The 11,704-nt window shown below is 23.8% G+C and overlaps 1 protein-coding gene across 1 annotated transcript; it reads right to left on the bottom strand.

Moving 5' to 3' along the window:
* Positions 1–1,292: 1,292 nt before the first annotated feature.
* LOC117171581 (protein FRA10AC1) lies at positions 1,293–11,599 on the bottom strand. Its single transcript, XM_033359024.1, has 4 exons — positions 11,388–11,599; positions 9,358–9,523; positions 7,263–7,422; positions 1,293–1,747 (listed from the first exon to the last, which is right to left on the bottom strand). The coding sequence occupies exons 1-4, from the start codon at positions 11,492–11,494 to the stop codon at positions 1,449–1,451; spliced, it is 732 nt and encodes a 243-aa protein (XP_033214915.1). The 5' UTR covers positions 11,495–11,599; the 3' UTR covers positions 1,293–1,448.
* Between the last annotated feature and the right edge of the window lie 105 nt (positions 11,600–11,704).

The raw sequence follows: 11,704 nt of genomic DNA, 5'->3' as shown, positions 1-11,704 counted from the left end.
TTTTCAACCAATAATTAAATATTTAAATTGTCAGTTAAAATTAATTTTTAAAAACGCTGAAAAAAACAATTTTCAACAAAGAAGTTATGTTTGATCTTTTTTTTGTAGAAAATTCGACTATTTGGTTAAAAATCCATATTTTTTGTTGAAAATTGAACTAATGAATTAAAAAATGTATTTTGTTAAAATTTGCCTCTTTTAGTAGAAAATTAATATTAATATTTATTTTCATTTAAGAAAGATTATTTAGTAAAGGGAAGAAACAAAATTCAACCAAACTTTTCAGAAAAAAGATTAATTTACAGCCAAGAAGATTAATTTTCTACTAAAAAAGATCAATTTTTATTCAAAAATCAAATAGTTAAATTTATGGTTGAAAATATAGATTTTCAAACTGAGATACATTTTTTAATAGAATCATGCAATATTCAACTAGATTAGAAAAAACTTAATTTAAAAAATGTAATTTAATTAAATTAACTTAAATTTTCAGGGAGAAAAATTAATCTTCAACCAAGAAATTAAATTTTTAACAAACGTGTTTATCTTTTAATCAATTGTTGACTTTTAAGCAAAAAAGATCAATTTTCAACCAATTCTTAAATATTTAAAATTTCAGTTAAAAATCTAAGTTTTAACCAAGAAATTAAATTTTCAGTTGAAATTAGTTGAAAACAAAATTCAACCGAGAAGTTAAGTTTTACTTTCTTTTGTAGAAAATACGACTATTTAGTTGAAAATTTATCTAAATTGAACTATTTGATTAAAATTTTTTTAATTCGTCATTTATTTGTTAAAAATTCAACTAAAAATGATAAAATTTCAACCAATAATTAAGTAGTTAAATTTTCCGTTAAAAACTAATTTTCAACCAGAGATGAATTTTGAACTAAAATGATGAAATAGTCAACTGGATTAGTTTAATTTTCAGTTAAAAACAAATTTACAAAATAAAAACATTTTTAATAACAACTAATTTTTCAACAAAGAAGTTAAGCTTTTTATTCTTTTATAGAAATGCGTCTATTTCCTTGAAAATTGATATTCATATATAAAATTTTATCTGCTTAGTTTAGAATTCAACTGAAAAAAGATAAATTTTCAATCAATAATTAAATATTTAAATTTTCAGTTAAAAACTAATTTTTAAGCAGAGATGAATTTTTAACTAAAATAATGGAATATTGAACTATATTAGTTTTAAAAAATGACTTCCAACAAAATAGTTAAATCCATTAATATAAAGCTAATTTCACAAATGAAAAAACATATTTCTATAATTTTGTATCATTTTTTTTTTAATTTAATCAGGTTTTCGAAAAAATTACTTCACATTTTTAAAATTTTCCAGATATATAATAGTTCCCTGACAATTCCAGATTTCCCAGGTGAATAGACACCCTGAGTTCATTCAAAAACTGGAATATTTCCCCAAGATAGAAAAATAATCATAAAAACAAATCCGCCAAATATTCTTCGAATTCTTGCTCTCTTGTCTTTTCTTCGTCCTCTGATGGCTTCTCTCTCCAAATTTCGGATTCAACATCTGCTGCTACTTGTTCTTCTGTTGAGGCTGGCTCTGCTTCGCTCTCTGGTTCATCTTTTATCTCGATTTCTTGATCACTTGATGAACCAGAAATTTCTTTCGATGTCGAACTTTTACCCAAACGCTTCAGGGCTTTTCTTCTTTTGACCTCTCGTTTTTGAGAACGATAGTTCAACTTTATGGAACACTCAGGGCATAATCCTTTTCAAAAAATATATTTTTTATTATTATTAACTTTGAAAACAATAATTTACTGTTTAAAAAACAATTCATTCCATTCCTGATAGTTTCAAAAGACACTAGTAGTCGAGGCCTGGTGGGGATTTTACTTTTATCAATTCTTTTTAAGAAAATTATGTAGATAACATATTGAATTCAATATGAAACACTTTAAATTTCCAAGATTTCAAGCCGAAATATATTGCATTTTCAACAAAACAGTTGAATTTTCAACCATATTATTTTTCATAGCATTTTCAACAATATAGATGAATTTTTAATCACATACTCGATATTTTAATCAAACAAATTAAGTTAGAAAAAGGATTTTTCAATAAAATACATGAATTTTCAACTAAAAAAGATCAATATTCAAAAAAATAGTTCCATTTTGAAGTAAAAAATATCCGTTTTCAACTAAAAATGGAATAATTATATTTTCAGTAAAAAAATTAATTTTACAAAAGAAAAATCTTTAAGGGCATGTGACACAGCTAAATACCTATATTACCGACCTCACTTTTTCCGTTCACTGAATGTTTTTTTGAGCCTAAGAACTTTTTTTGTTAATAAAATATTGAGCTGAAACTTTGGGAAATGTATTAGAGTACAATAAAGTAGGTTTAGGTACTGCATTTTGGTAGGAACTTCACTGAAAATTATTTCATCTTTTTTCTGAACCTCAACATTTTTTGAACGTTCGAACTTTTTTTATACATAAAATATTGGTCTCAAACTTTGAGAAATGCAAGAGCCGAAAGAAAACTACGTTCAAGTACAAAGCTTAATAATAATAGATGTAAAAAAATATATTTCAACAATCAATTCTAACGGCATCAGCCGGTAACGTTGTACACGAAAATACGAACTCTCTAGAGCCTCGTCTAGTGGCCGCCAGGTTTCGTTTTTTCGTGTACAACGTTACCGGCTGATGCCGTTGGAATTGATTGTTGAAATATATTTTTTTACATCTTTTATTATTAAGTTTTGTACTTAACGTAGTTTTCTTTCGGCTCTTGCATTTCTCAAAGTTTGAGACCGATATTTTATATATAAAAAAAGTTCGAACGTTCAAAAAATGTTGAGGTTCAGAAAAAAGATGAAATAATTTTCAGTGAAGTTCCTACAAAAATGCAGCACCTAAACCTACTTTATTTTACTCTAATAAATCTTCCAAAGTTTCAGCTCGATATTTTATTTACAAAAAAAGTTCTTAGGTTCAAAAAAACATTCAGTGAACCGAAAAAGTGAGGTCGGTAATATAGGTATTTAGCTGTGTCACATGCCCTTAAAAGGAACGAGTTCTAAAAAAATAATTTAAGATAAATATTAAAATTTTTAAGCCAAAAAGACAAATTTTTTCAAAGGCAGTTGAATTTTTAACAAAAAAGTTACTTTTCAACCAAGAAATATACATTTTCAACCAAGAAGGATGACTTTTATACCGGAAAAGAGAAGTTTTCAATCCAAATGGATACATTTTTAAGAAAATAATTAAATTTTTAACCAGATAGTTGAATTTTCAGTATATAAAAATTCATTTTTAATCAAATGGCCGAATTTTTAAAAAAAGATTGAAATTCAATCAAATATTTGAATCTTCTAGCTAGACAAAGAGACCAATTTTTTAGAATACAGTTGAATTTTTATCAAAAAAGTTGATTTTCAAACAAGAAAGATGACTTTTACACCATAAAAGACGACTTTCCAAAAAGGAGTAAAGTTTTTAAGTCAAAAATTCGAGTGTTTTATAAAACAGTGGATTTTTAAATCGGAAAAGATGACTTTTTGACAATAAAGGTAATTTTCAATCAAGAAAGATGAATTTTTTACAAGTCAGAGAAATTCGCAAACAAAAACTTGAATTTTCAAGAAAAAAGATTAATTTTCTACCTAAATAGACGAATTTTTAACAAAATACATTAATTTTCTACCAAAAAGTTAAATTTTTATTTTAGAAAATATAAAGTTTCAACCAAAAAGACGAATTTTTGACAAAGAAGATTAATTTTCTATGAAAACGTACGACTTCCCAAGTTATTCCATACACAGGATAAAGTTTTAACCAAACATAGAATAGTTAAATTTCCAGAGAGAAAAAACTTATTAATAAAAAAATGTATTTTATGCTGTACAAAAAAAACTAATTTTTAACAAAATACATGCATTTTCAACAGAATTATTTAATTTTAAAGCCAAAAGGATGAATTATCTAAAAAAAACATGAATTTTTATCAAAAAATATGATTTTTCTACCAAGAAGTTGAATCTTCAACAAACTAGTTCTATTTTCTGTAAAATTATTGAAATTTTATGTAAAAGAGATGAATTTTCTACGATTATTCAACAAAAAAGATGAAATCTTAACGAAGCATACAATTGTTGATATTTCAAACAAACATTTGCATTTTTAACCAAGAAGAATACATTTTCAAACAAGAAGAATACATTTTTATCAAGATATTTTCAACAAGATAGATGAATTTTTACCCAAAAAGTTGAACTTTCAACTAAAAAAGATACATTTTTAACCAAATAAATAAATTTTTAACAGAAAAAGATTGAAAAAATTTATTTCCAACCAAAAATGAAACGAATTTTCATCAAAATCGTTAAATTTTCAACCAGAGATGAACCTTCAAATAAGAAAATTAATTTTTAACAAGGTAATTGAATTTTTGACAAAAAAGATGACTTGAACAATTTAGTTGCATTTTCAAGAAGATAATTAAATTTTTAAAGAAATAATAGAATTTTTACTCAAAAGGGATAAATTTCGAAATCATTATTTCCACTATTTCAATAATTTTTTTACGATTATAAGAAATTCTGGATATAAAATAATTATATAGAAAACGGTTATAGAATAATCAATATTGGATATATTTAAATCCATTACAGTATTTAAAATATAGTAAAATCCGTAGAAATACCTTGAAATCTTTTAAATCATTTTGAATTCTTTAAAAATATTTTAGATTCTTGACATACAAAGTAAAAATCATGTAACTCTCTTAAATATAAAATAAATGAATTCTCGAAAGTTCTCTAGAGGTCCCTTAAGTCTTTAAAATTGTTTTTTTAATTCCTTGATATCTTTCGAAACTCTACAAAATTCTGTAATATCCTTTGAAAACTTTTAATTCTCTTAAAATTATTTGGAATGTTTAAAAACCAAACAATTTTTTTAATATATTATATCATATATTATTATTAATCCCTCATTATATTAATTTTTATTTAAATTTTAAAATCCTTAAAATCTTTTGAAAGTCTTTTAATTCCTTCATTTCCTCTGCAATTATTCAAAACCGAAGAAATTTTTTAAAATAAAATGTATTTTATTCCTTAACGTTCTCATAGAAATTCGTTGAGATTTATTTATTTATTAAAATTTCTGTAATCCCTTGAAGTTCTTTGGAATCTTTTAAATAACTTGCAATCTTTGAAATCCTTTAAAAATTTTCAGGATTCTTCATATACTTCAAAATAAAATTGATTTTTCCCCTAAATTTCTTTTAGAAATTCGTTGAAACCCCTTAAAAACTCTTTGAAATCTTTAAAAGTCGTATAAAGCTAATGAAATAAGTAAAAACCATTTGAAATTCCTTCAATACAAATAAAAATTATCGTATGCATCAAAGTTCTCTAAAAAACCGTTTAAATCTCTAGAAATCTTTGTAATTCTTGAATATGGAATATATCCTTTTAATTCCCTGCAAGTTGCAATTCATTTAAATTATTTTTTAAAACAATTTTTAGATATTCCTGAAATCGAGCTTGTTTTTTTGGAAATAACACAAAATTCTTTAAAAATCCTTCAAGTTCAAATTGATGAAATTATTTAAAATCTTGGGGAATCATACAAAATTATTTTAAATCCTTGGAAATTTTAAAAACCTTTTAAAATAACTTGAATTTTTAAGTTTCAGAATGGAAGTTTAAAAGTTGTTTAATTAAAAATGTATATTCAAATTCTCAATAATTTACACGTATAAAATGGAAGCTACTAAAAGTTGCAACTGCAATTTTTTAAATGAAATGTAGTTAAACTGCCAAAACAAAATTTTTTAACTTTTGTAAATTGTAGAGTCCGAAGATGCAGATTCAATTCAAAAAATATAAATCCACGATGTCATTTTCAATGCTCTAAATAAAAAATGTTTCATAAATATTTTATTTTAAGCAATTTTAAGCTAGCCGTATTAAAATTTGAACAGTTACATTTTTTTAAGCTGAACAATTCTTAAATTAATAGTTAAATTATTTTTATTTTAAATAGTTTATAAATCCTTAAAATGATTCAAAATCTTGAAAAATCTACATATTGTTTTACATTTTTTCAAATTTAAAATTATTTTTGAAAGTTTTTCAGAACTTCTAAAGATCTTTTAAAATGATTCGATTTTCTCCTAAAATTTGTTTAAAGGCCTGACAACAAAAATTTCTTATATTCCTTCCACATTAATTTTTGACAATTTTATCAATCTTTCTAAATGTTTTTAAATATTCGGTTGAAACTAATTTTTAAAAATCTACATTTTTTGTTCGAAGTCTGAAAAAGTCTATATCTGGTTTTAAATTAGTTCGTGGGCTTTTTCGATCGAAATTTCGGTACGAATAAACGGATTTTTTGGAACAATTTTACTTACAAATGAAGTTTTTATTTGATTTCTAATTTCTGATTAAAAATTAATAGTCATATACTTCTAAATATTAAATAATTGTTCTTTTTTATTTTATTTTTTTTAATTGAATGGTTTAAAAAAGAAACACTTTAGACTGAAGCAATATTTGAAATTTAATAAAAGCCTTTTATTATGAATATATTATTTTGAAGATATTTTAAAATTGAAAATAGTTTATAAAGATTCAATCTGGCGTTTACATTTGTTTAACTAATACGACTTGCCAATCGAACGAGTTTAATTTTTAACGTTAAAATCTGGAAATTCTAAAATTGCGAACTGATTCTAAATTGTCTTGTAAAATCTATTATCATTAATTTTTTAATCCTGAAAGTACAGATCAATTAAAAAATTAAAAAATTAATTTATATTCACAGATTCTTAACTAAAAATATTTTCTATCGAAAATCGTCGACTTCAAACGCTTTTAATTATCAATTGTTTAAATAATTCAAACTGCATTTTAAAATTCTTCTAATTAAAATGTATGCTTAGAAATTAAAATCTAAAATTGAAAATTTTTAAAGTGAAAGATTTTCGAATTGCACATTATAAACTTAATGATATCAAAATTGAAAAAGATAAAAATTTAAGTAAGTACTTAAAAACGGTTGAAATAAAAGTCAGACAGAATTTTTTCCCAAAAATTTGTTGTTTATCAACCAGTTGCACTGTTTTCAAATGCTGAAAAAAATGGTTGAACTAAAAAAATATGCAAAAAAATATACGTTCTGCTTCTGAAAAATAAGTGGAGAGGCCAGGCCTCCATGACCTTTCAATATTTAATTGTATCAAAATAGTTTTTTTACTTAATTTAACCAAGGCGTTCTTTTTTTCTCCATCCTCCTCGTAAGCAAAATTCACTTCCCAAGAACGAAGACCGTCCTTTATGGTACACTTTTTGCTCCCACATTCAAACTGACCCTTGCCTGTGATTACTTCTTTTTCTGTTCTCCATCTAAGAGCAATCTGCAAGAATTTCATGATATAAAGTGCAAATAGTTGCGAAACAACATTTTATAGAGTAGCAAGAAAAATAATTTTAACCAAATTGAAGATTTCTTTTGAATTTTTTTGGACAGTGATTTTTTCTCTAAGAAATAACATTTATTAGTTCAAAAATCTATCTAATCACTTTGAATTCAATTTGATGATTAATTATATGATACTTCTTGATATTAATAATATACTTATGACCTATAAAATTTCTATAATTTCAATTTAAAATTATTTTTTTGAATGCACGATTTTAAAACAGTTTCATTCTTGAGGCCTTGAAACTTTTTTTTGAAAATTGCATCTAGTGCATAAATTGAAACACAATTAAAATTTGTTAGCTTCCAAATTTTAAATTCGAAAGTATTTGATTTTAATCTTTCTAATGTTTGGAGCTTTCCCATTTTAAATTTTACACTGTTGTAGTTTTAAATTCAAATATTACAAAAAGGGCAGTTCAACTTCACTATTGAATATTTCAAAATGACAAAATTTTGTATTAAAAGCCTTGGCAGTCAGTTTTAAATTTATTCATTTTAGATTTCAAAATTCTAAATTTTTTGGGTTAAATTTTAGGAAGATTTAAATTGAATAATATTATATTTAAATATTCTAAAGTTCTAGGTTTCAAATTTAGTCATAATTTTTTCCTCGTTTTTAAATTCTTCGATATCGTAAATCAATTCTAATTATAATTTCTTTTTAAATTATTTAGAAAAGTAGTTTATCAATATAATTTTTACTTTATATGACTTTAGAACAATGCATTGAAAATTTAATTATTTTTTCTTTGAAACTGTTCCAAAATATTGAAGAATTTAAAATCAACTTTTAAAAAGAAGCCTTGGCAGTCAGTTTTAAATTTATTCATTTTAGATTTCAAAATTCTAAATTTTTTGGGTTAAATTTTAGGAAGATTTAAATTGAATTATATTATATTTGAATATTCTAAAGTTCTAGGTTTCAATTTTAGTCATAATTTTTTCCTCGTTTTTAAATTCTTCGATATCGTAAATCAATTCTAATTATAATTTTTTTTTAAATTATTTATAAAAGTAATTTATTAATATAATTTTTACTTTATATGACTTTAGAACTAGGCGTTGAAAATTTAATTTTTTTTTCTTTGAAACTGTTCCAAAATATTAAAGAATTTAAACTCAACTTTTAAATGCAATCTCGAAATGGAAGGCCTTAAATTATGCAATTTCAAACATTAGAATTATATATAAAAATCTGATTTTGTATTATAAATCATTTAAAAAATTCAAGAATGAATAATATATATAAATCGACTGTTAAAAATTACGCGATTTGAAATTAAAAGTTAAAAATTGTGTTCAAAATCAAAATTAATCAAAATTAAACTATATGAAATGGATACCTTAGTGATTGAATAATTTCTTTAATTTTGACGGTAAGAATCTTCACAGCTCTAGATTTTCATTCTGTATAATGAACAATTTGAAATTTTTAAACAATTTAAATTGACTTAAAATAATATAAATTTTCAAGGTTTTGAGTCTAAAGAAGGTTTAATATTACAATTCCTTGTAGACAAAATTTTTTTTAGTAAAAACAAACTGTGAAAATGACCGTGAATTCAAAGTATAAATAAAGTATAAATAAATAATAATAAATTTAATAATGAATATAGATAATATGTTTATTAAAATATTTGAAGATCCGAAATGAATTTAAATTAATAAATAAAAGAATATTATATATATTTTTTTATTTAATAATTTAAATTCATTTTAGATTTTCAAATATTTTAATGTTAATTATAAATAATTTTGGAAAAGAACTCGAGAAAATAAAGATCCAGAAACGTGAAAAAACACGTGTATTTACTGCTAATTGTTGTAAATAAAATTTGAAAAATCACAGTTATTTTATATTCTTTACCTTATTATATTTAAAGTATGTCAGGTCAGAAATGCAGTACTCCTTGAACAATTTGTCATAATACTTTTTGGCCAGACGTGATTCCCAAGTTTCAGGTTCATCCTCTTCGTTCCATAAAAATTTGTGATTTTCTCTGATCACATCTAAGTCCGTTTTATCCCGAGACCTCGAAACACATGTTGAAATGTCAAGAGCTGCTTGTTTTAATTCAAATTAAAATAAAATTGAGCCCATAAATTATTAATCATCAAATAATAAAAAATAATAATAAAATAATAAAAAAAACTATCAATGCGAAGTGGAACAGTTTACGAAATTTAATAGTGGCAGTGCTAATGATTTACAAAATATTTTTTTTATTTTCATTCTAGTATGAGGCTTTTATTTTCCAAGGTTATTTTGGTTTTTAAATTTAAAATAAAACTTGTATTTTTTAAGCAATTGAATATGAAATAAAAATTAAAAATTAGTTTTTAAATATCACCTCCATAAGTCTGTTTTATAGGGTCCCAAAATAATCCAACAATTATTTTTTTTTAGCAATTTTCGTTTAGAATAGGGTTATAAAGTTAAGATTTTTCCGAATTTTCGAACTAATGTTTAACTTTTCAGTTCGAGCGAGACAATGGTTAATTGAATTTAACAGAAATAATTGTTTGAACTATTTCTTATTATTTAGAATAATATTCTCTTAGAATAATGCTCGACATTTATAGTTTTTTTTTTTAATTTTCGTCCACTTTTCAAGTAGTGCGAGGTAATAATTAATTCAAGTTCACTAAAATCATTGTTTAAATAATTTATTATTATTTTATATAATATTATCATGCATTAATTAGTATTTCACAAAGCAAAAAGTGGAAAAAATATCCACATTGCAAAAAAGCCGTAATTTTCTAGAGCTCATCTAAGAGAAAATAGTTGTAAACAAAAATAATTTGTTTAAACAGTTATGTTTGTCAAATTTCATTAATTATTACCTCGATTTAAGTAAAAAGTAGCCAAAAAGTAGCCAAAAAGTAGAACACTTTAGAAAAAACAGCAACTATCTAACATTATTCAAAGGGAATATTATGAACAATAGTAATTTATTGTTTAAACAATTATTTCTCTTAGCATGAATTAATTTTTACTTCACATAAATTTAAAAAATTATTATATGCATTTAAATTAACAATAGTTGAAAATATATCTAAATGAAAAATTTGGTTCGCAAATTTGCATCATATTTTTTTAATTACAAAAAAATCAGTGCTGTAAAGTTTGTTTTTAAAATATTATTTCTAAGTTCGGAGAAAATTCCGGGAGAAACTTCTTTTTTTTTGAGATCAGCGTGTTTTAAAATTTACTTTTTTATACAATGTTTAAACATTTATTGTTATTTGAAATTCAAGAATAATTTTTTTAGGCTGAAAGAAATAAAAAATCAATTTTCTTTCATAAAAATATTTGATTATTGTATTTTAAATAAATGAATAATATTTATTTCAAAACTATTTTTTTAATGTTTAAATTTCGGGAATTTAATAGTTCGGATATTTTATAATGCGGCAATTCTATTATTCTGGAATTTTATTATTTGGGAAATTTCCAATTCGGAAATTTGACAGCGACGGGAATTTTATTTTTCCGGCTTTTTCACCTGTCCCGTTAAAAAAAATCGCAAAAAATCATAATTAGCCCCAAAAACTCGCAAAACTCAAATCCACAAAATCGTATTTTTTTCTTACGGGATATTACGTGTTAAACTTTATGGGTAGTTTGCAAAACCTCTAAATATGATTTTTAACGCATTTATTTTTTTGTCGATTTAAACAAATTTGGAGGAAATATGCAATATGAAAATTCGAGAAAAACATTTTGGACATATTCCAAAATTAATCGAAACTGCTGCAGAAACCAAATTCTTCTAAAAGCTGACATAAAAGCTTACATTCCCCTTGGTAACTTAAAAATAGGATTTAGTTGACATTAATCTTTTTTATTTACTATGTTAAAAATTAATCATTATGCTACAAGCACTAACTTACGTGTCGCGTTTGAAGTCGCTCAAGGAACCATTTCGGAGTAGAAGATAATCGTTGATGATTTTTTTATGTCTATCATATGCAGATAAATACATGTTGGCAGAAAACATTGTTACTATTAAATGCAATACAAAATTATTATAAAAGCTATTGGGAAAAGGATTTTTGTCCAACGTTTTTACGGCTTTGATTCACGTAAACATAACCACGAAAAACAACCTGAAGAGTGAAGCACTGAAATATCAACACACAGTTGTACCAACTAGTACCAAACAGGTACCAACAACGTGAAAAAAGATTGGTAACATTCCAACATGGCG

The sequence above is a fragment of the Belonocnema kinseyi genome, chromosome 4 (assembly GCF_010883055.1).
Source record: "Belonocnema kinseyi isolate 2016_QV_RU_SX_M_011 chromosome 4, B_treatae_v1, whole genome shotgun sequence".
In the NCBI taxonomy this organism is placed as follows: Eukaryota; Metazoa; Arthropoda; class Insecta; order Hymenoptera; family Cynipidae; genus Belonocnema; species Belonocnema kinseyi.
Note: the sequence above shows the minus strand (reverse complement) of the source record. Positions and strands in the feature narration are given on the sequence as shown.

Bases quoted from the DNA above. Each gene is read 5' to 3' on its own strand.
- LOC117171581 (XM_033359024.1), bottom strand. From the start codon at position 11,494: ATGTTTTCTGCCAACATGTATTTATCTGCATATGATAGACATAAAAAA. The intron at 9,524-11,387 runs GTAAGTTAGTGC...ATGTGTTTCGAG, and splicing joins AGCGACTTCAAACGCGACAC to GTCTCGGGATAAAACGGACT. The intron at 7,423-9,357 runs GTAAAGAATATA...AAATTCTTGCAG, and splicing joins CATACTTTAAATATAATAAG to ATTGCTCTTAGATGGAGAAC.